At 48.7% G+C, this 27,734-nt stretch overlaps 1 protein-coding gene across 9 annotated transcripts in view; it reads right to left on the minus strand.

The window, feature by feature from the left end:
* Window positions 1–27,734, minus strand: part of GPR161 (G protein-coupled receptor 161) — a 47,644-nt gene that overhangs the window by 16,409 nt on the left and 3,501 nt on the right. For 4 of the 9 annotated variants that reach the window (XM_008695707.2, XM_040636174.1, XM_040636175.1 and 1 more), the window contains exon 3: window positions 2,159–2,576. In XM_008695707.2, the coding sequence (XP_008693929.2) occupies window positions 2,159–2,576 (418 nt within the window). Of the gene's footprint in view, window positions 1–2,158; window positions 2,596–4,940; window positions 5,026–6,910; window positions 7,005–27,734 lie in introns of all 9 variants that reach the window. The other 5 variants (XM_008695741.2, XM_040636176.1, XM_040636178.1 and 2 more) reach the window with 4 other exon arrangements.

Below are 27,734 nucleotides of genomic sequence, written 5' to 3' on the forward strand. Positions count from 1 at the left end.
CCCCCCGGTCTCCAGCTGCGAGGGACACACCTCCCCCGCTCCACCGCTGAGCACGTCCCCGCGTCCCCTCTCTCTGCTCTGCGGCCTGGCAGCACCTCAAACACAGTGGCGACCCACGTAGTCTGTGATCTGAACATGATCTGATCTCACATCCGTGTCCCCTACGCCGAGCTCCTCCACACGTCTGTTCATCTCACCCGGTGGTGTGTTCCCAGCCCAACCGCTGTGCCAGGCCCGCGTTGGGGGCCCAGGAACTGTTTATCACAGAACTGGAGGCCGGTCCCTCAGCCGCAGGGGCCTTTGCACCGCTCACCCCCCGTCCTACTCGCTGTTCCGACTCATTAGTTCAAATGCCCCCTTTCCCGGGAGCACGCCCGGCCTACCACCCAAAGCAGGAGCTGTGCCCGTGGCTGTTTCGGCTTTGTGTTCGCCCCCACACTCACCTGCCAGCCTCTGCCGCCCACCTGGAAACTCCTGGTGGGCAAGGTCTGCGTCCTGCCCACGCCTGCCTCCTGCCACATTGAGGACTCCGCTCAGAGCCTTCCCCAGGGGCGCCGGCCAACAAGCACCCCAGTGGGAACGAAGAAGCTGCCAGAAGAGGTCAGCCATGTCTGGGAAGGTGCGCTCTGACAGCATGACGGGAGGACCTGTCAAGCTTGCTGGAAGCCTGACGGTCAAGCGACCAGCGGACAGCCCCCTAGAGCCGCCCAGCCACGTAGGCCCAGGGTCCCAAGCATCAGGCTAGATCGGACCCCGTGAGAGGCACTGAAAACTAATCCCCCCACGCTGCTCTCGCCGTGTGCCCTCACTGTGTGCCCCAAAGGACCCAGGGCCCAGGAAGGGACACTCAAAGATCAGCCATTTTTTAAAAATACAGACATTAGAACGGTGAGATCTCATGCCTCCCCACTGCCAAAAGAGTTTCAAATATTTTCTTAATGTTATATAATCAGTCTTGATGGGATGCTGACAAATGGCTACTAGAGTCAAAATCTGTTCAGTCATCTGAGAAACCACCTGCCTTCGATACACGAAGAATCTTGGAAGTGTGTTTACTCTTCCCCAAAATACCATTCCACAGCACACACGTTCCTCAAAACTGCTGTATATAACAGTAAGCCAGGAAGGGACTGTAAAAGTAAATTCTCCTACATCCATGATGGAATACCATGGAACCATTAAAAATCACGTTCTGAAAGGGCATCTGACACTTGCAGGTGGGAGACAACGCCCGTCCTCACTTGTTAAGTGAAAGAGCAGGTCACTCGTGCCATAAAACCTGTTTAAAAATGTACCGTATGGAACCAAACCTTACTAGAGGCAAATACACTAAACCTGAAACAGTGATTGCTTCTGATTGGTGGGATTATGGATATTTATTTTATTCGTTACATTTTTCTGTATCATTTTCATTGTTGGAGAAAAAGAGATATTTAGAGAGGCCAACGGATTAGCTCCGACCAATTGCTTCCTTCATTCTGCGTTCCCCACAGCCGCGGAGAGCCGACAGCGTCCGGCCTTGGGCCTAGCGGAGGCCTGTGTTCTGGAAGCACCATCCGGCTACCACTCATCAGCTGAACAGCGGATGGTCCCGAGGGAGCCCAGGGGCCGTGTCCCCCAGGGACAAGAACCCTGGCTAGCCTCCCCTGTGTCTTCCCTGACTCCACTGCTGGCCTCCTCCCCAACCTGCAAGCTCCACCTACTCTCTCCCTCGGAAGTCGAACCCTTGCCGTGCTGAATGGAGTGACTACCAGCCAAATCCTACTAAGCATGAGGAGTGTGGGGGCCCCACCCACCTGCCAGACAGCAGGCAGCCCCTTGGGAAACCCTGGACCTCATATCTCTGACACAACTTTCCCCAGCTGCTGCTTCTCCTCTATAAAGTGTGCATTAGAGGTTTCGAGAACTTTTTTTTTTTTTTAAAGCATTGGCGTCTCTTTTAAAAAATAAAACTCACTGCAATTAAATCAGAGGTGTTCTGGTTGAAAGAGGGGATGGAGGAAAAGGCAGAACTCTGCTTTCTCACCCTCCCCAGCAGAAACCCCTGACATCCTCCCCGGGCACTGAGACGGTGTGGAAGTCACCGGACCAGACGATCTCTCGGGGTCCCCCTCGGCCCGCTATTCTGTAATTCCTCCATCGTCCGGGGCGGGCTTACCGGTCGACGGCGATGACCCCGAGCGTGAGCATGCTGGCCGAGCTGATCAGCAGGTACAGCAGGGCGGAGAAGTTGCACCAGACCACGCCGAAGACCCATTCCCTCCGAATGGAGCTGGTCGCCACGAAGGGCAGGACCAGCACGGACAGCAGGAGGTTGGACAGGGTCAGGCTGAAGACGAACTTGTTGCTGAGGGTGAGGAGGTAGGACTTCTTGTACAAGGTGACCACGATGACCAGGTTGCCCAGGCAGACAAAAATGGTGATGATGATGATGGTGATGAAGTCGGTGATGACGGCGCCCCCTTCGCCACCCTCCTGGTCCGTGAGGTTGCTCAGCTCCTTCCTGTGGCCGAGGGAGGAGTTGAGGCTCATGGTCAGGGCGCCTCGGCGTGCGGTGGGCAGAGCATGCCGGACGACTGGAAAAAGAAGGGGAGACTGGCGGACGGGGAAAGACTCGTCAGATCCCATCCTCTGCACTTGACGCAAGAGCCGCAGACGCCCCAGGGCCCCCGTCAGTCCCGAGACTCTTGGCCCGGCTTCCCCCCTCAAGCTCCACGAAAGCGGCCTGTTTTCTACAACCCGCTTTGTGTGTGACTCCCTGTGTCTCCTTGGACGGGTGTTCCTCCAGTCTAACCCAACCCGTTCGCGTGCCCCGGGGCCAGTGGCGGGAAAGCTTTGATGTACGGAGGAAGCACCTGGAGCTGATTCTTGGGCCCCGCCCTGGAGATGCTGGTGCCGGGGATCAGAGGCCCAGCCGAGGAACCTGCATTTTAAACAAGCAGGGGGCAGGTGGGCTGTGCTGCTCTGGGGAGTCCCTGAACCAGCGGTGGCAGCCGCGCCTGGAGCCCCAGAGCTGGAGAAGTTCAAGCACACGGCTGACTTCCTGGACCAGAATCTGCATTTTAATCGCTTCCCCAGCTGATGCGCGTAGCCGGTAAAATTCGACAGTAAGCTTAGCGTAGGAACTATTCTGAGGTCCCCGAGCAGGGCTTCAACGAGTACAATTCGCAGTGAGGCATCATCCCCGCTCTCGCCGGCCGTGGGGAAGGCCGGCAAGGACCCGAGCACTGAGTACAAATAGGTCCGTGCAGGCGCGGGTGGAGGTCTTGGCCCCCGGGCACCCACCCTTCCCGGCAAGGCGCAGTCCCTGCTCCCCGGCCGCTGGCTCGGGATCTTGGCTAACCCCGCAGGCTAACATCTTAACATTAAATCCTACAGAGGCGCGTTTCTCCAAACATTTCATCTACTTTAACCAGCCCAAAGAATCCCACAGACACTTCCCCCACCTGCTCGTTTCCAACAAACAGAAGACACCAGAAAGAAGGAAAGCTTTCCTTCCACGAGCCAGATGACAGGAACCCTGCTGCCTAAACTGCCCCCCCCACAGCCACGGAGCCTTCCCCACGCCCCCCCGGTTGACCTGCCACCGCTACCCAAACACCTTTGGCCACAGGAAGCTGGTGGGCTGAGGGGCAGTCCCGAGTGCTGGTGAGAAGGCTGCCCTTTCGCGTGAGCCTGTCCGCTGGGGGTCCTCACCGCAGACCGAGACCCACTAGCCTTAGCAGCACCGAATAATCCTAACCCCTCCTCCACTTGACAGCCTTTAAATGCTTCACAAATGACTTGCTTTCCCTTCTCCAGATTTAATCTCCCGAGGTCCTGATACGACTTCCAGACTCTTCATTAATCAGACTCCCTGGTTTGGACTTGTTCGCGGACAACTATGACCTTCTTAATTTGTGGTCCCCAAAACTGAATGTACCATTCTGGATGTGGGCTGGTAAGTGTTGAGCACAAGGGGGCAATTTTCTCCATCATCACGACAATCTCCTCCCACTATTCACTCTAAGAACGCATTTTCTTTCAGCAACCGTATTATCCTGTTGGGCTTCACTGCGTGGTCAGCTAAAACCCAAAGCTTATACACATATGAATTTCTGTGAAGGCAGATGTCCCAAGTCTAGAACTTATGGCATTAACATGTTTAAGCCTAAATACGACACATTATTTCTACTAAATTTTATTTAGTGTACTTTGGCCCATATTTCCAGGCTGCTGAAATATTCTGAATTTTTATTCAGTAATGCAATATGTTAGTTACTCCGGCTCTGTGCGATGAATATACTTTATTAGGTGTGCCTTCCTGTCTGAGTCTTTGTAAGGTTATTTCTGAGTTTTGTCTTTATTTTGTGAGTTCTGAATTTTGTTAATTCTTATAAGTAAACTACTGGGGTGCCTGGGTGGCTCAGTCGGTTAAGCGTCCGCTTTGGCTCAGGTCATGATCCCAGGGTCCTGGGATCGAGCCCCACATCGGGCTCCAGCCCCACACTGGGCTCCCTTCTCAGCAGGGGAGTCTGCTTGTCCCTCTCCCTCTCTCTGCTCGTGCTCTCTCTCTTACTCTCTCTTTCTCTCAAATAAATAAAATCTTTAAAAAAAACTCTTATAAGTAAATTATTAATTGGTGTCTCAAAATAAAGGTCCTACATGAGCATATTATTAACTGCGCAAGTGAGAACATGGTGGAAAAGAAAACAGACTTTGCGTCATTAGACAAATGACAAAACAGGAGAAAGTATTCACAACTTATGTCTCAGAGAAAGGACTAATCATTCTAATTTATAAATAATTCCAAAACATTAGAAAAGGTGAAAAAAACAGAAAAGTGAACAAAAATATATAAACGGAAAAAAAATGTAGCTATATGAGGACATCGATGTTAACTAACCTTATTGTGGTCATTTCACAGTATACACATCCGTCCAACCACCCCTTAAACTTACACGATGTTATGGGTCGATTCGCATCTCAATAAAACCAGGCACAAAAAGTCGTGAACAGTTCATAGCACAGGATACGCCAACTGGACTTAAACATATGAAAAGATGCCCAATGTCAATGAAAGTAAGAGAAATGCCCACAAAACCACATGAGATACCATTTCTTCCCTTTCCCACCACTACACACTCAAGCGTGGCATCACTCTCTGTGGGTGAGGCTGTGGGGAAACGGGCATTCTCTCTCCTGCCCGCCGCACTCGTGCTCCAAATGTGAAAAGGGAAAAGCCCTGTGGAGGGGGGTTTGGCAATAGCTAACAAAGCCCCACGTGCATGGACCCTTGGACCCAGCAATTCTATTTCTAGGATCTGCCTGAAGATATAAGCTCATGCTACGAAACCACAGATGCACAAAGTTATCTCGTTCATTAAGTCACTAGTTGTAAAAAAACAAAAAATTGGAAAAATGTGAGAAAGGGAAAATAAGAATCCATCTGCATATAAATATGCACAAATACATGCTTACTTATGCAAAAAGAAAAACAGGAAAGATAACGAGAAATTAAGATAGTGACGGAAGTAAAATTTCTCTATTTTTTTTACACTTTTGATTTTTGAACCTTGTAAATATTTTACATACTAAAAAATTTTAAATACAAATGGATGCAAAAGGTAAACAAAATCCTTGCAAACATAAAAAAAAAACAAGCCTAAGTGTGTATTCAATTGATAACATAACCATACGGAACAAAAAGTTATATCAAGTAGCTTTTAAAATACAGTATTTTGGGGCGCCTGGGTGGCACAGCGGTTGAGCGTCTGCCTTCGGCTCAGGGCGTGATCCCGGCATTCTGGGATCGAGCCCCACATCAGGATCTCCTGCTGTGAGCCTGCTTCTTCCTCTCCCACTCCCCCTGCTTGTGTTCCCTCTCTCGCTGGCTGTCTCTATCTCTGTCGAATAAATAAATAAAATCTTTAAAAAAAAAAAAAGAGTAAAATACAGTATTTTGACTGTGAATGATTAATGGTATATATTCTGTGGTTTACTTAGTAGGCTTGATGTTGTTAACGGTGTTGTAATTTTACAACTATTTTGAGTGTAGAGCAAGTGAGCCTTTATGGAGAAAGGAGGCACGGATTACAGAGCAGGGAAAGGAGAGGAAGGACCCTGTGGTGTTAGTTTGGCTACTGGAGGCATCAGTGTGAATGCCCTACTCAAATATACAGAATCGGGTCCAAGGAAAAGCCCCGGAATGCAATCAGAAAGATTAAGAAAGTGAAGTTCTAGAATAAAAGGCAAATGAGAGAACGAATAGGAAGTCCTTATTCTTCAAGCAAAGCAAAGTGTTTTTCACTTACCAAGGGAATCATACCTGGCAAGATAGACTCAGCCAATGTGACCATCTTTCCCTCTCCAAATTCACTGAAATGCTGCGTTAAATATGACCCAAGGTTTTAAAAAGAAAAAAAGGGGGGCGCCTGGGTGGCTCAGACGGTTTAGCATCTGCCTTCGGAGTCCCACATCGAGCCCCACATCGAGCCCCACCTTGGGGTCCCTGCTCGACGGGGAGCCTGCTTCTCTCTCTGCCTGCTGCTCCCCCTGCCTGGGCTCTCGCTCTCTCGATAAATAAATAAATAAATAAATAAATAAATAAATAAATAAATAAAATCTTTAAAAAGAAAAAAAAGAAAAAGAAAAGCCAAGAAAGAGAAATCCATAGGTACCAGAAACAAGAGACAATTCAAAGCCAGAGCTATAACCCCACCCCTGTGGCCAGAGAGAATTAGACATAGTTCAAGAACCCGAGGGCTGAGGTTTTTTATGCGGGAGGGGCACTTTGAGCTGCACAGGCAGAGAACTGGAACCAATACCCTGCAGAAACAGTGGGTTCCAGAACGGCTGCCTCCGCCATGACAAAGGGAGTAGAAATCTCCTCCCACTGGCAAAGGGAAGCGTCAAAAACACGGTCATTTACCGGAGGCTCTGGGTGGATCATGCAACACTTTCTTCCATGAGAAATCAAACATTGAGTCATGCGCCGTGCTGACGTGGGTACCAAATCCATCCATCTGCGTGGGGCAGAAATCCAAAGTAATAAATTCATGTAAAAATTAATGCTGACAAAAAGTAAACATAAAATGGCTCTGTAGTGAATTTCCACATTCACAGAACACTCAATGAAAGTGAGTGCACAGCATTCACAGGGAGGGAGAGTCAACGAAACAAAAAGCATAACTGACATTCCAAGAACTTAAATTAATAGAAAAAGATGAATGAAACTATAAAATAACTACTACTGGAAGCTTTAAAAAGAAAAGGGGTAAGAACCATAACGACAGAACAGGACGTCACGAAAAAAGAGCAAGCAACTATGAAAAAGAATCCAATAGAAATCTAGAGATTAAAATTGTAGTTGTCAAAATTAAAAACTCAATCGTTATGTGGAATAGCAGATTTGGCTAAAGAGAAAGATGGTAAACTGGAAGACAGCTCTGAGGAAATTACTCAAAATGCGATAAAAGAGATTGAGAAACTGAAAATATGAAAAGCCAAGGTTCGTGAAGGACAGGACAAGATCCAGCATAAGTTCAGCTGAAGGGCAGCAAGAGATTAAAGAGAATGTGGGTAGCAGATGCTGCTGGCTGCCTACCCAGCCCACTCTGGTTCTTCTCCTTCCTGGCAGACCTCTCACTTTGTTTTGCTGTAATTCTGCTCCCAGTGACTCAGAGAAGGTGGATCCTATCCCTAGTTCTGGGAGCTGGACGCTGGTTGGTCTCAAGTAATCGCTGTGTCCCTTCTCCTTGCAATCCTGGCAAAGGAGTCAGGAGAAGTCTGGGGTTGGTGCGGGTGGAAACCGGGATATCTGGGGAAAGCTGCTCTGATCTAGGAAGACAGACACTAGGAAGCAAAATCTTTTCCTGAGGGCACTAATGGAAAGAAAGCACAGAGCTGTGGCAGCCATCTTGGGATCCTTAGAGGTGCTCAGCCAGCGAGGTGAGCACAGCAAAGAACGGTCAATCCTTGGGCTGCTGAATTAACAAACCTTCAAGTCACTTCATCCTGGCTTCTCATTATGTGAAACACATTTCTTAAAACGATTTTTAGATCTATTTTCAAGGAGAGTTTCTGTTACTTGAGTCCAAAGCATACAACTTGCATTAGACTGGACCTACACTGTCCCCATCAAGGTTGACGCCGTTCTTAAAGGGAGGACTGAACATTTTCTAGAATTAAAGAAACACGTGAGTCCTCAGAATGAAAGGGCATATCGAGTTCTAAGAGTAAATTGGAAAAAGTCTGGGACACCTGAGTGGCTCAGTCAGTGAAGCATCTGCCTTAGGCCCAGGTCATGATCCCAGGGTCCCGGGATGGAGTCCTCCATCAGTCTCCTGGCTTAGCAGGGAGCCTGCTTCTCCCTCTGCCCGCTGCTCCCCTTGCTTGTGTGAGCACTGTCTCTCTCGCTCTCTGACAAATAAAGTCTTAAAAAAAAAAAAAAAGAAAAAGTCTGTATCAAGGCACATTACAATGAAAAATGACAAGATACAGAGAAAACAGTAAAAACAAGATTTCTGATAAAGAAGTAAAAAGTGGATAAACAGCAGACTCTTCTTTTGAAGAAAACAGAAAATAGAGGCCAGAAAACCATGGAATGGTCTCCTCCAAGTGCTGAGGAAAAGAACTCTTGCCCTAACGTTCTTTTACATCGTTCAAGAGAGAGCACAATATATTCTGAGGCCAAACACCTGAATGTTTGCTAACTGTAAACTGACTGAATGATCCTCTTAAAGACACAGTTCATGAAGGAACCCAAAATCCCCAAAATAAGTAGGGTGCAAGAATCAACTGTTAGAAGAGAAACTAGCAAATATACGGATAGATCTAAGTAACCACTGCATAAAAATGAAATTTAAATTTAAAAAGTTAAACGTCAACCATAAACTTTATAAAGAGCTAATTTGGGAGCCTTGAAAACAGGGTGAGATGAAAATATTAAGCAAAATGGAAGCTCTTAAAGGCGTGGTTAGAGTAGAAAGCGTCCCGGTTAGTACGGACTCAGGGCGGGAACTTCGGTCAGGACAGCTGGACAAGTGCCTGTACGTGGTAGGTACACTCAGTAATTATTTGTAGGTGAATGACGAGCTTGTGAAATTCTGTCGTCGTTATATCAGATATGAGAGTTAACAATGTAAAAGAATAAAAAGATAAAAATAGGGTGCAACACTTCCAATCCGAAAGACAGGGAAGGGGGCGCCTGGGTGGCTCAGTCGGTTAAGCATCTGCCTTCAGCCGACCCAGGGGTCCTGGGATCGAGCCCCGCATCGGACTCCTTGCTCGGCGGGAAGCCTGCTTCCCACACCGCCCACCCGCTCATGCTCTCTCTCTCTCTCAAATAAATAATCTTTAAAAAAAAAACAAACAAAAAACAAAACAAAACAACAAACAAAAGACAGGGGGAAAACTTAAGAAAGCACTACTCGTGCGTGTCACTCTGCGGTGGCCCTACAGCAGGCACGCTCGTGAGCCGGGGGACAGAGACCCCGGGGCTGCCTGCCGAGCCTGAGGTCCTCTGGTCCAACCTTTCCCAGGAGGCAGAGCAGGTGTGGGGGCCAAAAAGCCGCCCGCCAGGGAAATCCAAAATCCTGGCCTCTGCCAGGAGGCCGGCAGCGGGGAGGCACAAGCCCCAGCAAATCTCCCAGGGGTGCACCTTTCAAGAACAAGAGAGAAGGCTCAGATGGCCCGAGGCAGCAAAGGCGTCCTGGCAGGCAGCCGGCTTCCCCGGGCCTGACAAGCCAGGGCCCATTGCCTGGGAGCACATTCACGTGTGACTCACATGACCACCTGCGGGCCGGGTCTGCCGCCAGACCCAGGGGCGGTTCAGGACTCCCACACTCGCTGCGTCCTGCCCTGTGCTGCGGCTCTGAGAAGCAACACGAGTGTCCCCTGGCTCAGGTGGGTTTGTTTTTTTTTTTAATTAACTTATTTACTTGAGAGAGAGAGTGCACGCAGGGAACTGGGGGGCAGAGGGAGAGGGAGAGAAAGAATCTCAAGCAGACTCCCCACTGAGTGTGGAGCCCAATGCAGGCCTCGATCTCACGACCCTGAGATCATGACCTGAGCCAAAAACAAGAGTCGGACGGTTAACCAACTGAGCCACCCAGGCGCCCCGTCTGAGGTTTTAATAAACGTATCAGAAGTTACTCCTGACAGGTCACTAGGGAAGGCTTCCCGTCGTTCCCTCCCCCTGCCTCTGTTTCGGAGCTGCCTCGGCGCTCCCGGCTATTTGCAGAGACAGTGAACGTCTGCTGGGTTAGACCGCTGGCACCGGCTTCAAGTCGTTCAAATTGTGACACTCAAGTAGGTGATCGGTATCATTTTGGGTGAAAAAAACAAGGCAACGTGGTAGAATATTGAGACAGGTTGTCTATTGTGTTTTCTCAACCTGTCTGCACGGGAATTTCCAAGAAGTAATTCTAGAAGTAATCTTGATCTGCATCCCCACAATGTAAGGGCAGACTACCTCTCTTGCTTCACTGTGCAAATTTGGGGATTCAAGGTGTCACCTCATGTCTACCGAGAACTCTGACTTTCATCGAAGACAGACTAACTACCCTAAGTTGGCAGGCCGACAGATACGGGCCCGGGGGTGCAGCGGCCCGCTGTCTTTGGCGCTCTGAATTTTCTTGCTCTTCTCGGGTATAAGAGCCTGTGCGTGTTCTCCTTCGCTGAGGCTAACGAGGCTGGGTTTCTGTCGCTTGCAACTTAGAGAACCCCAACTAATACCCACAGGTGCCACGGTCTGCTTACAAATGTCAAGACCCCACTTTTTCGGACGTTAGTCCCGGGCACCTTCCCTTCTCCAAGGTTAGGCCGACTCCTTAGGCACCGCTCTGCCTTCCCGAGCCTCCTTCTAAGAACTTTCTCCTTTTCTTCTTGCCGCAGACCCGTGGACACTAGTACCGTGGGCGCCTCATACAACAGCCCAGAAAAGCTTTTCACCCCCAGAGTGCAGTCTCTGGGATCAGGAGACCCGTGTCCCAGTCCACAAGCCACTACAAAGAAAAGGAGGTCTCACCCGTCCCCCCCATGCCCCTCAGAAGCGAGGCCATCAAAGGGTCCTCCCGAGAGCCTGCAGACAGCAGCCCGGGCTCACATGGGCGCTGGAGGCCGTGTTGGTCAGAAGGAGTTCTCTTGGCAGCTCTCAGACCAGGGGCCGCTGGACATGGCGGGACACACCTGTCCTCTCCTGAAGTCTTCTCTAGAAAACCAGTTTCTTTGGGCATAAGGCTCTCCTCTGACATTCTTAAATATACCTGAGCAGGAATGGTTCACTTTCTCGTCCGCGGTGCCCACCTCTATGAGGACCTTGAGCAGTCTGGAAGCTGGGACCACCAGAGGCCCTCCGCTACAGAAATTAAATGCCAACCAAACGCCAGGCTGGCCCATACGGTACTCAAATAAACCACCCCCCAGGCAAGGAGGTAGCCCTGAACACTCCACACAAGCCTGGTGAGGTCACTGTAGCACTCTTCTGGCAATTCTCTCAGGGGCTTTTCACGTCAGCCCCTGCAAGCGCTTTATACACATCAGTCACCGGCTGGAGGGGCAGGGGTGGAGTTGGGAAGAAGGTTCTAATGACTACCTTGCTTTGCACTAAGGTAACTGAGACAGACAGTAAGCCCCCACTCCCGCCCACTACAAACCAGACCGAATGACTCGTTGGGAGCCAGAGAGAGATCACGGGATCCCTGGGTCTCTGTCCCCAGACTCCTGACATCCTTCCCAGGCACTCATGTGATAGTTGTCCCGAAGACGGCAGATGCAGCAAGCTGGCCTCTGCAACCCCAGAGAGAGGCCCAGCTGGCCAGCCCAGAGTCTGTCCCCTTGCGCGGTGCACTTTGCTCTTGCCCCCACAAGGCCACCACAAACCTAGGAATGTCCTAGTTCCAAGCCTCTCACTTCACATGTAGAGCAGGTCTGAGCTCTGGTCTGTTGGGAAAATGCACCGCAGAAGGAAAAAGAAGCTGCAGTCAGAACCGCAAACTGCCTTAAGTCCCCGACGGAGTTCCTGGTGTGCCAGTGGGAGAGGCCTGGTTTTGGTCCCCTCCGCCTGGACAATATCCACTTGAGTACCTCACTGCCCTTCACAGCATCCTGCTGTTGAGACTAGAAGGCTGGAGGCCGGGGCTCTTCTCAGACTGTGACCCTGTCCACAGGGGTCAGCGGTGAGTCTGCCTGATGTCCTCCCCAAACGAAGCCCTTCTCCTCAGCATAGACATTTCCCGAGGCTTGGTCCCTGACCCCTCCCTTTCTCCCTACACCCTTGAGAATCTCATCCATTTCCAGAGTGTTACTTAATTATTTTTAACTAATAATAAACAGTATTTGCAAAATACCGTGCAACATACAACGTGTCCTGACATGCATCATCTCATCAGATCATCTGGGTAACTTCTAGAGGTAGGAATTAATGCTTCTCCCCATTTCAGAGAGGCAGCCTAACATACGGTTAAGAGCATGCATTCTGGAACCAGAGGGCCTGGGTTCAAATCCCAGCTCTACCACTTATTGGCTCTGCGACCTTGACGTGTTCCCTACACTCTCTGGGCAGGAGCTTCCCCTTCTGTAAAATGGGAACAATATTCCTGCTCAGGCACCTGCCTCATAGGGTTGGTGGGAGAAGTCAATGAGTTAATATTTGCACAGTACTTAGAATAGTGTTTGGAACCACACAAGTGTTGGTTAAATAAGTTAAATGGGGAAACTGAGGCTCAGAAATGGTAAGTGCCTAGTTTGAGAGAACAGTGAGTAGCAGCTCTACCACTTGGTCCAATGGCCATTAAGCTACCGTCTGTCTTCAATCCATCCATTCACCAGGGAAGACTCAACATGGCGTGGCCTCAACTTCCTTCCAATTTCTCACCCGCCAACCCTTTCGCGGGCCCTCTGCTTCGGCTGCTGTGCTACGTGCTTCCATTTCTGATTTGCTTTTACTCTTGCCCATCCTCCACTCGGAATCCTCTCCCTGTCTGCGGAATGGCTGAATGAAGATGTATTAAGTCTAAAATATGTTACTGATCTATTGGTCTAACGATTTCATTGAAAGAGTGGAAGAAACAAATGAATGGGAGAGCAGGGAGACTAGAGCCTAAAGAACAAACAAAAAATATACCAAGTCATGACACGGAATCTGGCAATGATTTCTTGGATAGGACACCAAGGGCACAGGCAAAAAAAATGAAAAAAATTGACAAACTGGACTTCATGAAGATTTAAAAAATCTGTACATTCAAAGGTACCATCCACAGAATAAAAAGGCAACCCACGGAATGGGAGAAAATGTTTGCAAATCTCATATCTGATTACGGATTACTATTAAGAATATATTAAGAACTCCTACAATTCAAGACTAACCTAAAAAAAAAACCTGTGTCCAAAAGAGATGTAAATGGCCAGCAGGTACAGGAAAAGATGCTCAACATCACTGAGCATTAGGAAAAGCAAATAGAACTACAAGGAGATATCTCGTACTCATCAGAATGGCTACTATAAGAAAAACAAACAAAAACCAAAACACAGAAAACAACCAGTGTTGGTGAGGATGTGGAGAAATTGGAGCCCTTCTGCACTGCTGGTGGGAATGTACTGATAAAATCGCTGTGGAAAACAGCATGAAGGTGTCTCAAAACATTAAATATTGAATTACCATACAACTGAGCAGTTCCACTTGTGGTTATAAACCCGAAATAATGAAAAGCAAGGTCTCGAAGAGATATTTGTACACCCACGTTCCTAGCAGCAGCATCCACACTAAGTGGATGGGAGTGTGGGAGCAACGCAAGTGTCCACTGAGTGATGAACGGATAATATGCAACATCCAGTATGCCCACAGGATGGAGCAGTGTTCAGCTTTCGAAAGGAAGCTCTGACTCAGGCTCCAACACAGATGAACGGGAGGACACCATGCTGAGTAGAATAAGCCAGTCACAGAATGACAAATACCGGATGATTCCACTCACGCAAGGTGCCCTGAGTAGTCAGAATTCTAGAGATAGAACGGCGGATGCCAGGAGCTGAGGGTGGGAGGCAGGGGGCTTGGTTACTGGGTTTAGTTTCACCAGATGAGGAGAGTTCTGGAGATGGACGGTGGGAATGGTGGCACAACGTGAATGGAGTCGATACCGCTGATTCGTGCACTTAACAGCGAAGATGCCATGTTTCGTGTTAAATACAATGTAAAAAAAAGCTGAAAAGCATATTTATCAGGGTTCCTTCTCTTTAAGTCCTCTCCCCACAGGGTCTGGAGAGTCAGCAAGTGCAGGCAGTAGCTCTCGTCCCCCACTGCTGAGGAAGAGCCCCTCTGGCATCCAGAGTAAGTTCCCCGCCCCGGCAGAGGGAGCTGGGGCTGGCCGGGATGATTCCTCACCAGCTCCTCATCCGTCCGGGACGGTCTCCCAGGCTGTGCACACTAAGTGAAACCAGGTGTCACTCTGCACCCTCCCCGGAGGACTTGGTCAAACAAAACTCAACTCTCTGTTCCCCAAACTTCTCTGCTGCATTCTCGTTGTGCATGTCGGAGAATGTGAGGAACACTCCGTACTGAGCCAAGCTGGACTTGGAGCCATGGGCTGTCAGCTGAATTTTTTCAAAGGGCCCCTGGCCTCTCTCCCAGGCTGCCATCCGCAGCCCCGAAGGCTGCCAGCATCCCCCTGGGGTTTCCCGGTCAACACGGACGGGGCCGGGCCATTTCAGCCTCCCGGAAAGTCCACAACCGGCTGCTGTCACGATGAAGACAACTCACCAGGGGAGAGTCCTAAGTCCCAAGGGCCAAGCGCTTTAGGGAAAGGCAGGGCAAGCAGCGTGGTCTGCCCACAGCTGTCTGGGGACGTGTTAGCAACCTGAGGGTTGAGCCAGACTCTCTTACTATAGAGATTACCCTTCCAGCTGCACACCAGGCAGCGAGCTCTCCTTTGCCAGGCCGCCGGACACCCCAACCTGAACCACAGGACTCCCCTGGGTGGAAGAAGGGCAGGAACGCCAGCGTTTCCAGGGCAGGCTTGGGAAAGCCTCCACCACACGGGCCCGCGGCCATCCGGCCTGGAACTGGGATCCCAGCAGTTCCCAAAGGCAAGGCTGGGTCAGGCCAGGTCAGAACGGCCCCAGGCTGTTCCAAGTTACCTGCCGAGGCTGCCAGACGTGGGTGTGGCGGAAGGGCCCGGTCAGGATCCCCGGCTCAGGCAGAGAGAAGCCAAAGCCACTTCCCAGAGTTCCCAACTCATACACCCAAGCGGCTACTCACCCTCTCCAGTCGGATGTCAGAAGCGTGGCAAGCCTAGCATGTTCGCAACCAGACTTCAGCTCTCTCAGACCTGCCCTTTCCACATTCTTCTTCATCTCACGTTATGGTTCCCCCATCCTCCCAGGTGCTCAGACCCAAAACTCGGGAGTCACTCCTGACTCCTCACTCTCTCACACCTCCTATCTGGTTCATCAGCAAATCTTGACATGTTTCTAGAATGCGACTATGTTTAACTATCTCTGTTACCATCACTCTGGTCCTGGCTACGTCGAAGCTTCTCTGGATTATTAAAATACCTTCCTCACTAGCCTACCTGCATCGGCCACTGCCCCCGTTCTCAACACAGCAACTGGAATGAGCCAGTTCAAACAGAGGTCAAAATGAATGAACAAGTCACTGCTTTACTCATAACCTGCAAAAGGAGTCCCATATCCCTCCAAAGAAGCCCTGCAGTTTCCCACATGATCTGGCTCTCCATGACTGCTCCAACCTCGTAATAAAAATTGCTTTTTACACCCACTCCAACCACACTGGCTTCCTCACAGTTTCACAGATACATCAAGCACACATCCACCTCAGGGCCTTTGCACTTGCTGTCCTATACCTGGAATGCCCTTACCGCAGATATCTTTGGAGGTTGCTCTCCCACTTCCTTTATTTTATTTTTATTTTAAAGATTTTATTTATTTATTTGACAGAGATAGAGACAGCCAGCGAGAGAGGGAACACAAGCAGGGGGAGTGGGAGAGGAAGAAGCAGGCTCCTAGCGGAGGAGCCCGATGTGGGACTCGATCCCACAACGCCGGGATCACGCCCTGAGCCGAAGGCAGACGCTTAACCGCTGTGCCACCCAGGCACCCCCCACTTCCTTTAGGTTTTAACTTAAACTACCTTTCTCGGCAAGGCCTTTCCAGCCCACAGTACCTTTCATACCCCTCTCCAACACTTCCCTTCCTTTTTCTCTTTAGTGCAGATGTGCATATGCTTATTTATCTTAGGAATGCCTTTCTCTCCCGCAAGACTGTCCGCTTCATGAGCGCAAGGAATTCTGCTCTGCAGATTTCTTCACCAGCACCTAGAACAGTGACTGACAAATAAGAGGTACCCAATATGTGTGATAAATAATTAAATATATGAATGACCCACGGGACCCCGGTCATCCCGGCATACTAGGTGGTTCCTGCTCTGCAGGGGCAGCAGATGCTATCCATCACCCTGTCGTTATCCCCTCTCCCCTCTCAGCAGATCTCTGGCTTGGCGTGGAGCACTAAGTCTGCCTACAAAAACCAGACTCACCGTACAGAGCTTGGGCGGCCGTCAGACCCAGTGCCAGTCGACGGAAGTCCACGACGTGGTGCAAGCTATCCGTTTCCTAATGAAAGGGGATGGACTCAGCTACAGCTTCTGCCCTTCTTCCTTTCCCCTCTCTCCTGCTGGAACTCAAACCCAAGCTTCCAAGTGAGACAGCCACCTTTTGGCCAGGTAGCTGAAAGTCCCACGCAATCCGAGCAGGAAGACTAAAGCCCAAACCACACGGCGAACTGTGGAGCCGCTGTGCCCAGCCACGCTAGTCAACCCCTTTCTGGTTAAGTCCTTGTCGTACAGTTTCCTTTCTGTGCTACGCACAGCAACGCTAACTTGATACATAGGGCAAAGGTGCGAAGAGAGGAAGGCGAAGCGTGCTGGGCACGCAGGATGTGTGCAATCCCACTGCTGGTAAAAACTGGTGCTAGGGGTCTTCGTTCATCTATCCATCCTCCTCTCCCATCTACCCAGTCCCCTTCCCCTCGGCCCCACACTGAGCCTAACTCGCTCACCCTTTCCCACGATACCTACAGAATCAAAGACTACTCATGAGGAAGAGAGGGCCTCCAGTACTTGTCTTCCAAACTGTACTAAAACCCGAGCTCATCCTTGGGAATGCCTCATTCTGGATAGCTGAGTTTTATGAATTGGTGGGGTTTTTCCACCTTAAAATATCAAAACTCTTTATTTTAAGCCTTAAACAAAATTATGAAAATCTATCACACATTTCTCTATATTTTATACAAACACAATGATTTTCACAATGATTCAAGGTCATTAAGTACCAAGATAAATGGAATTCTGACTTGGGGAAGGCCTTAGAGCTGAATTCTAACGCACCTGCTTTCTTCTGGGAGCTCAGGGAAGACCGCTGTGCTCACCCACTGTCACTGCGCGAGCAGATTTCCACCACGAGCCGGCACCGCAGGGCCGCAGACAGGGATTCCCTCCAGTAGAATAAGGGTGAAAGTATACCCTTTCACGCCAAATGTGCCTTTATTTCCTTCTTACACTTTCTCTGCCATCTTTTTCAACTTTCAGCTTCCCCTTTCCCCTATACAAAGTACTCTTATCTATAGTTTGCCTCGTGGAGCTTATTAAAGGTCTGTGTAAAGCAAGGGAGCGCGTCCGCGCAAAGGTCTCCAAGGATGGCCTCGGTCATATAAAGGTCATTTCCTCCTGTGCCTTTGGGAAGGGTTGACTTTCTACCTCTCAACGCTCCGCCATGTAAGTGACATAGGAACTGTGGCATATTCTGGAGAAACAGGGACCCCTGAAACAGCTCTGAGCTCTAATTTTAGTATTTTCTAAGTAGTAAGAGGGAAAGTGTTGAGTCTAAAAGCAAAATCGCAGCGCCCCACTGGATTTCATACCATCAGAAGACGGGATACATAGGTGCATATACTGATGGTCTAACATTACGATTTTCCACAAGGCCAAGCCTAAAAAATGTGAACTTCTCGAAGAGACCACGAGCACATCTGCAGACGATATCTGCACAGCCTGCGTAACAAGGCAGAGTGTTACTGGCCCTTGGCTGCCTTGATTCCCTTTTTTCTATTTTCTCTATAGGCTCTCCTCTCACACATCCCCGAAGTCACGCATTCCCACACTGCGGGTGGCAGTTACCTGTCTGTAGACCAAAGAAATGATGCCTTGCACATATGTGAATTACTATTCTTCAAGTGTCTGTAGATGGTATTGTGGTCATTAAAATAAAAATTCATTTTTCACATGGTTCTTGATTCAAAGCCGCTTTTTGTCATTAAGCGCTTTCTCCAGCTGAAGTGATATTAAAAGGGGAGTGGATCCACACAGCCTGGGAAAGCTTCGAGATCATGACTGTAAGCTATCCCAGGCCCCTGACCTTCTCATTGTCCCTTCTGTGAATACATCTAGCTCAAGGTCCACCTGAACAGCAAAATTCTGAAGAAAACTTTCTGGAACATTCCACCCTCACAGTGACCCTTACTACCTCTTACTATCTAAAGTTTTCCCTTTACATTTTAGTTATTCTGTCAGACATGCTTGTCTCAGCACCAGTTTTTATTTGAGGTGAGGATACTTACTCCTCCGGGAAACTTACTAATCCTTCCTTAGTTTCCCCTCTGAATTCCCAACACCACTTTGCATGTGGGAGAAAATATTTTATGTGCCCCCTACTCTCTAATATCTATGTCAATCTGATATTCAATATAAAAAACGGTTTTGGGAATCTTGACCAAACCTAGGTTTGAATGTCATATGACCTGTGCGTGTCTCCTAACCTCTCTGAGCTTCAAATTCTCCACGAGGAAAGAGAGAGTGAAATTAACCTACTTTATGTGATTGTCAAGAGGAATATATGACCTAGCCGTAGCAGCTAAACAATAAAAAGAAATAAAAGGCAGGCAGGTTGCAAAGGAAAAAGTAAAACTGGGGGCGCCTGGTGTCTCAGTCTGCCTTCAGCTCAGGTCAAGATCCCAGGTCCTAGGATCGAGCCCCACATCGGGATCCCTGTCCAGTGGGGAGCCTGCTTCTCCCTCTGCCTGCTGCTCCCCTTGCTTGTGTGCATGCACTCTCTCTCTCTGTCAAAAAAAAAAAAAAAAAAAGAACTAATGAATGAATTCAGTGAAGTCCCAGGATACAAAATTAATATACAGAAGTCAGTTGCATTTCTATACACAAATAATGAGCTATCAAAAAGAGAAATTAAGGGGTGCCAGGATGGCTCAGTTGGTTAGATGTCCAACTCTTGATTTCGGCTCAGGTTGTGGTATCAGGGTCACGAGACTGAGCCCCACACTGAGCTCCACACTGGATGTGTAGCCTGCTTGGGACTCTCTCTCGCCCTCTTCCTCTGCCCCTCCTCCCTACCTCACTTGCACAATCTCTCTCTCTAAAAAAAAAGAGAACTAAGAAAACAATCCCATTTCTAATTGCATCAAAAAAAATAAGATACCTAGGAATAAATTTAATCAAGGAGGTGAAAGACCTGTACTCTGAAAACTATAAAACACTGATGAAAGAAACATCTTCAGATGACACAAATAAACATAGAGATGTACCATGTTCATGGACTGGAAGAACTGTTAAAATGTCCATACCACCTCAAGCAATGCACGGATTCCCCATCAAAATACTACCGAAAAATTTTTTTTCATTTTTCACAGAACTAGAACAAAGAGTCCTCAAATTTGTATGGGACTATAAAAGATCCCAAATAGCCAAAGGAATCTTGAGAAGGAAGAAAACTGAAGGCATCAGCCTCCCTGATTTCAAACTATACCACAAAGTACAGTAGTCAAAACAGTATGGTACTGGTATGAAAACAGACCACACAGATGAGTGGAACAGAATAGAGAGCTCAGGGGCACCTAGATGGCTCAGTCAGTCAAATGTCCAACTCTCTGTTTCAGCTCAGGTCATGACCTCAGGGCTGTGAGATCGAGCCTTGCGTCGGGCTCCATGCTGGGCATGAAGTCTGCTTAAGACTCTCTCTCCCCCTCTCCCTTCCCCCTCCCCCCACTCTTGCTCTCTAAAAATAGAATAGAGAGTCCAGAAATAAATCCTCACCTATATGGTCAATTAATCTATGACAAAGGAGACAAGAACACATAGTGGAGAAAAGGCAGTCTCTTCAATAAATGATGCCGGGAAAACAGGACCGCAACATGCGAAAGAATAAACTGGACCACTTTCTGACACTGTACACAAAAATTAACTCAAAAGGGATTAAGGATATAAACGTAAGAACTGAAACCATAAAACTCCTCAAAGAAAACACAGGCACTTTCACACCGGTCTAAGCAGCTTCTTTCTAGACCAGGTGCATCAAGCAGGAGCAACAAGAGTTAAGACCGTGGGAATACATCACAAAAGCCGAGGAGACCACCAACAAAACACAAAGGCAACCTACTGAATGAAAAAAGGTAAGTGCAAATCATTAAGGGGTTAATATCCAAAATACATAAACACAACTTAAAATCAAAAAAACAAGCTGATTAAAGAATGGGCAAGGCCTTGAATAGACATTTCTCTGAAGACGACAAGCAGCTGGCCAACAGGCACATGAAAATAGGCTCATCATCACTTCCTGTCAGAGAAACGCAAATCAAAACTGCAGTGAGATAGCACCTCACGCTTGTCACGTTGGCTAGTATCAAAAAAACAAAAACAGGGACGCCTGGGTGGCTCAGTCAGTTAAGCGTCCGCCTTCGGCTGGGGTCATGATCTCAGGGTCCTGGGATCGAGTCCTACGTCGGGCTCCCTGCTGAGCAGAGAGCCTGCTTCCCCCTCTCCCCTCTGCTTGTGCTCTCTCTCTCTCCTCTTTCTCAAATGAATAAATAAAATCTTAAAAAAAAAAGACAAAATAACAAGTGTTGGAGAGGATGTGGAGCAAGATAAACCCTTGAGCACTGTTGTTGGGAATGCAAGCTGGAGCAGCCATCATGGGAAACGGTACGGAGGTTCCTCAAAAAAATAAAAATAGTACAACTACTACCTCTACTACACGACCCAGCCATTCCGCTTTGGGGAATGTGTATGAAGAAAATGAAAACATCAATTCAAAGAAAACTACGCACCCCTACGTTCCCTGCAGCATTATTTACAAGAGCCAAGATACGGAAACAACCCAAGGGCCCATCCATAGGTGAATGGAAAGAAGATGTGGTATACACACACAATGGAATTTTCCTCAGCCACACAGAGCAATGAAATCTTGCCATCTGGGACAACACGGATGGACCTAGAGGGTCTCATGTTACATGAAGTAAGTCGGAGAAAGACAACACAAAACTTCACTTCTACAAGGAATCTAAAAAACAAAACAGAAACAGGCTCACAGACATGGAAACGAACTGTTGGCCATCAGGCCGGGTGGGGGCGGGAACTGGTGAAGGGGACAAAGAGGCACAAACTTCTGGTTATGGAGGGATGTCATGTCCCACACGGGGACTACAGTCCATGACATTGTGCTAACTCTGTGCGCTGCTGACAGTAACTAGAGTAATTTCATAACAGAAAAAAGGGAATTTTCAAGGAAGCGTGCGAAAGCAGGGAGTCGAGTGGCTGTCAGAGGATAAACTCAAAAAAGTGTTTCAGATATTCAAGACATGAAGAGAACATTCCATTCTTCTTCTCCCCTTCCAATTTTGATGAAAGCCAAAGAGGTTTCATTCGACGACTTCAGTGTTTGACACAGAAGAGAAAGAACACACAGCAAGGGACCACAGACGGACACGTCGGGGACTCCAGGACGGGCCCGGGGACTCAGGACTAGAACCTCACTGCTCAGTCACGGCAGGAAAGGGCTCGGCCCAGAAGTGAGTCGCTTCAGTGACCAGCAAGGTGGGCACCCCCACCTAGTCGGGGTGGCGGGCCCTCAGCTGACCGGCAGACAAGGAAACACACCCCTAACTCGCAATGAGGCTGACGATCCATTCACAGCACCCCTACCCTGAAGGAGCAGATCTCACCTTTTTAAGGTGCACAGTATCAGACGGCTGGGGAAGGTCTGAAAATGTCCTTGTCAAACCCAATCCCTACCCCAATTTTCTATGTCAGTGGCTCTCAAAGGAAAGGGGCTTCAGCCTCCCCCGGCCCCCCGGCCCAGCCTCCCACCGCAGGGAGGATTCTCTGGTGATGCCTGGGGACATTTTCAGTGGTCACATCTCAGGGGACAGTACTGGCACATAAGGCCAAGGACACTGCTGAACACCCGTGATGCCCAGGACAGCCCCACGCAACAAATCATCCAGCCCACATGTCAGTCGTGCGGAGTCTGGGAAATTCTGTCCTGCGGGAGCGCTGTAGTTCGTTCTACTTTTTACTGTATGTACCAAACAAGCAGATTGAGGGGAAGTAAAACAACACCCTCCATAACACACACACACACACACACACACGCGCGCGCTCCAAGAAGACAAGAAGAGACGGAAACTATGCTGGGAATAAGACTAAGGTTACTTCTATCACAAGACAAACAATGTTATTATGTTGATTGGTTTTTACCCTGAATTATCTGGTTTATTCATTACCCTCCTAGACCCCAGCGAACGAATTAAACTCATATTGCTAAAACTGAGAATATTATTTTTCAATGTTTTAAAGTAATATCACTTCTGAATCTTTTTTTTTCTGATGACCGTATCTGAGACGGATGCTGTCATAGAAAGCCCTGAGGAATAATGGAAGTCCCCTCCTACACTTACCACACTGCCACTGGTTCCTGGATACTCCGAGCTTCCCCCTTCCCATCCCTCACCCAAGCCCCTAAAAAAGGCTTCCTGAATACCTACTCTGTGCCAAGCCACTGGGACACAGCACTGAACGAGGTACCAAAATCTCTCCTCTCTTGGAGCTCACAGTCATGGGGGATAGGACACACACAGTAAATAAATAGACAGTGATTTTACAAAATAATTCCAGATAGTGGTAGATGCCATGAAGAAAGATAAACCAAGGTAAAAGGAGGAGTGGGTAGGTGGATGGAGTGGGTAGTCAGAAAGTCTTTCCCAGGTAACATCTGATCAGAGCAGAAAAGAATGCCAAGGAATTTCAGGCCAAGGGAAGAGCCTGTGCAAAGGTCCTGAGGCAGAATGGTGAGAACGCTGGGGAGAAGTGGAAGAAAGGGGAACCAGAGACCACCTAGAGTGAGGGGAGATGACTTTACGAGGGCACCAGGACCACGGGGAGGAGTGTGGCTAAGAACTCATGTGTGACAGAGGCCCCTGGAGCCATGCGGCTGACATGTTTTAAAAGGGTCATTCTGCTACTGGGTCGAGAAGGGACGTAGGGGGAGCGCAGAGGCAGGGACACGAGTTAGGAGGTGGCTGCTGTAGCCCAAGTGACAGGTGAAGGCTTGGACCAGGCTTGGGGTCACGAGGTAGGCTGAAGCGGTCTGATTCATCACTCTCCCACATTTCAGAGCTCGTGAGGCCACAGGAGCAGCTCAGCGTAGCCGAGTTATCTCACAGACCATGAAACCGAAGCCCAAAGATCTGAGAGGCTCGGCCACACACGGAACTATTGGTAGAGCCCAATGTCCTGCCTGCCCTCCCTACACCTCCGCCCTGCCTGGCCATCCCCAGGACTGGCGGGGTAGGAAGGTGAGCCTCTAGAAGGCGGTCCCACCGAGTGTAAAATAAGTGAGTGTCTGCTTCGAGCGAGGACCTCCACACCAAATCCAATGCGCCCTTCCTTGAGCTCCCCGCAGCACCCGAAGCCCTTGACTAATTCATTCTCTTCTGAGCCCCCCTCTCCCCTTGGCTTCCCCACTGCTGCTCTCCCCTGCCTCTCCCTCCTTCCAGTCCTTGCCAGTCGGCTTACCTGGGCTCTCCGGCCCTGTCAGTGCTGCGGCTTCCCGCGGGGCCCCCTGCCCAACGCTTCTTCCTCTCCCATCTGCAGGGGAAAGCAAAGCGTTTCCCTCCTCCACCTCCCCGTGCTCTGGGAGTTGTCCCCCCACTTCCTCTGGAGAGTCACCCTTTCCAGACCTGGAGTCCAGGTGCCTTCCTGGATGGGACACAGGATTCATGCCTCACCAGCCAGCACATTCCAACTCCCTCTGACTCAGTTCACGAGACGTGAAGTCCTGCTGCTGGTGTAGCTGGGGGAAGACAGCTCCCCTCTCCCCCTGCATTTGAACCTGCAGCATCCCCTAGCCATCTCGAGGGGAGAGCCCGAGACAAGGGCAGCTAAGAAAACGAGTCCTGATAAAATCATTTGAACCCGGAACCCCCGCCTGAAGCCCGACACACTCCTGAGCTTTTTAGTGGTGTGAGCCAATCAACAGCTTTCCTTTCAGCTTCAGCCCATGTGAACTGGATTCTCTATCCCTTGTAAAAGGAAGGGTCCCATTTGATACCTAGCGCCTCTCTCTGTGCGCTCTCTCTGTACCCACTTAAACCGTGATGACTCCGAAATCTCCATCCACATCCTGAACAACTCTTCGGAGCTCCAGATTCACATCCGCCCACCCGGGAGATGTCGTCTCCCATCTGTCCCAGCCAGGCACCTCGGCTGAACGTGTGCAAAATGAAAGTCGTCGTCAGTGCTTCTACCATCGCAATATGCTAGTCTTCGTGTTTTCCACTACCCTAGGAAAAACATCACCGCCCACCCAAATCACTCAAGACAGAAACCCGGGACCTCAGAGAGCACTCCTGCCAGGTAATCCTGATGGGGCTAAACCCCAACTGCCATTTTCTGAGTGTGTGTCCTTGGGGAGACGAGTGAACATATCTGAGCCTTGGGTTTTCATAGGGACTTGCTTGTTTCAATGAGATGCTATATGTAAAGCAACCACGGTCACTGCCGTTACCCCGGCTCGCAGCCTCCCCATCTTTCTCCTCGAGGACTAGCAGGTATTTCTATCTCATCTTCTCTGGTCTCCCCCACCCCTCCCCAGCAGTGCTGGACCGATCGACTCCTAACCAGCCTGGTCATGCCCTTCCAGGCCCAGCCACCTGCACGACGTGCTCAATGGGAGCCCCCTCCGCTGGGGCCCTCCAAATACCCAGGGCTCTTCTCCGGGTCCGTGACTTGGCACAGCAACGCGTCCACTGAGAACGCCCGTTCTCCCACCCAGGGGAGAGCTCATCCTTAAGACTTGAAAAAAAGTCCCTCTAAAAACGAAAGAAAACAGAGATCCCACATTGACGAATGAGGCTCACAGACAAATTCAAACCCTGACCTCCCCATTGTCAGAGAGCAGAGAACCTGCAAAAAGGCAGAAGAAAAGAAACAGTAATGTAAAATATTTTTTGTAAGCTTTTATTTATTTATTTGGGGCACCTGGGTGGCTCAGCTGGTGAAGCGTCTGCCTTCGGCTCAGGTCATGATCCCGGGGTCCTAGGTTCAAGTCCAGCATCAGACTCCCTGCTTGGCAGGGAGTCTGCTTCTCCCTCTGACCCTCTCTCATCTCATGCTCTCTCTCATTCTCTCTCTCTCTCTCAAATAAATACATAAAATCTTTTTTTTTAAAAAAGATTTTATGTGTTTATTGGGGGGGGGAGCACAAGAAGGTAGAGTAGCAGACAGAGGGAGAAGCAGACTCCTTGCTGGGCAAGAGCCTGATGCTGGACTCGATTCCAGGACCCCAGGATCATGACCTGAGCCAAAGGCAGATACTGAACTGACTGAGCCACCCAGGCGTCCCAATAATGTAAAATATTTTTAAATGAAGAAAAGCAAAGAATGGAGAGGAAAGAGAAACTATAAGAACAGTTAATGTTGAGACAGGAGACGGCTTCCTAAGCAAGATAGAAAACTTGAGGCCCACAGCAAAGGGATAGATTCAGCCACGGAAAAAGTCATCACTTCTGTACAACACAGTAAGCAAAGCTGGGGGAGAAAACATAATAGGCAAGATATCTGATTTATTAACAAGGAAAGAATTAAAGTCCAGAACTTAGAAAGAGCCTCAAGAATTGATGAAATCACAAACAATTCGACAGAAAAATTGGAAAAGGATTTCATGGGGCAATTTGAAGGAGTGTAAATTGGTTAACCTTTTCTTTTCTTTTCTTTTAAGCGTACACTTGGGAGAACCTAAAATGCACAGAACTTTGATAGGGAATGGTCTCTAAGATGTAGGTTAATTTTTTAAAACTCCATAAGCAGAGTAGGGTAGCGGAATGGTATGCTACCATATTTATTTTTTAGAGGGAAAAAACAGAAGACACATTTTATTTGCCTACAGATGCACAGACGATCTCTAGATGAATACACAAAAACTGGAAAAATTGGGGCGCCTGGGTGGCACAGCGGTTAGGCGTCTGCCTTCGGCTCAGGGCGTGATCCCGGTGTTATGGGATCGAGCCCCACATCAGGCTCTTCTGCTGTGAGCCTGCTTCTTCCTCTCCCACTCCCCCTGCTTGTGTTCCCTCTCTCGCTGGCTGTCTCTCTCTCTCTGTCGAATAAATAAATAAAATCTTTAAAAAAAAAAAAAAAAAAACTGGAAAAATTAGTTGCATCCAAAAAGGGAAACAGAGGGCTGAGGTAGGAGGGAGGTGTTGCCTTTGGGGATATACTACCTATCCCCCCAAAACAGCATCCCAAATACATCCTATCCCCAAAGAGGTAAACCTAAATAAGTAAATAAATTCAATCTTTTTTTCAGTGCAGTCTCCAGATCCCAATAAACAAAGAGAATTCTGCTTAAATAAACGTTTAAAATAACATACCCTTTGGCTCACCAACTTCACTGGTAGGAATAAGTTTTATCCAGAAATACTCTCATGTACACCGAGTTGTGTGCTCACTGTAGCATTTTATTTGTAAGACAGAAAGCTGGACTCAAATCCCATAAATAAGGGATTGTTTAAATGAATTATGGTGAATCTATACCGTGAAATACTATGCAGCCATTAAAAAGAATGAAGTAGATCTATGTTCTTTTTTTCTTTTAAAGATTTCACTTATTTCTCTGAGGGGTTGGGGAACAAGTGGGGAGGAAGGGCAGAGGGAGAGGGAGAAGCAGACTGCCAGCTGAGCAGGGAGCCCGACTCGGGACTCGATTCCAGGACCCTGAGACCATGACCTGAGCTGAAGGCAGATGCTCAACTGACTGAGCCACCCAGGCACCTCTCTACGTTCTTTTTTTAAAGCAATCTCTACACCGAACATGGGGCTTAAACTCATGGCCCTGAGATCAAGAGTCACGCGCTCCCCCAACTGGGCCAGCCAGGCGCCCCTATGTTTTTGATACTGGAAGACATCCAAGTCCCATTGTTAAGTCAAAAAAGTAAGTCACAAAGCACACAGTAATATATGATCCCCATTTATGTATTTTTAAAAGCATATTCAATATATTAAGGCTGGTCCTACAGTTAGAAATGCAGATAATATTTTATCATGTTTTATAATATAGTATCAATAAACTATATATTACATCTTCACCTGTACTTCCTGACTCGGTTGGCATATACTCAGGCACTGAAGAAGACCTAGAAAATACTACACCTACAGTGGTTCCCTCTCAGGTGAGGAGAGGGAATGAAGAAGTGGAGGGAATTTTCTTTTCCTATACATTTTTCTATTCTAAAAAAACTTTTATAATAATTCATGGTTTTTTTTTTAAAGTTACTACATTCTAGGCATGCTTTCCATTACTCATCCCAGTCACAGGTTTGCAAGTGGCAGGGGTGGGTGCCGGCCACCCGACTTCAGATGGTGCTCTCGCTACAGTGCTCTCTCTCCTGCTCCTTGAGTCAAA

Source organism: Ursus maritimus, unplaced genomic scaffold (genome assembly GCF_017311325.1).
Source record: "Ursus maritimus isolate PB19 unplaced genomic scaffold, ASM1731132v1 scaffold_2, whole genome shotgun sequence".
Taxonomy (NCBI): domain Eukaryota; kingdom Metazoa; phylum Chordata; class Mammalia; order Carnivora; family Ursidae; genus Ursus; species Ursus maritimus.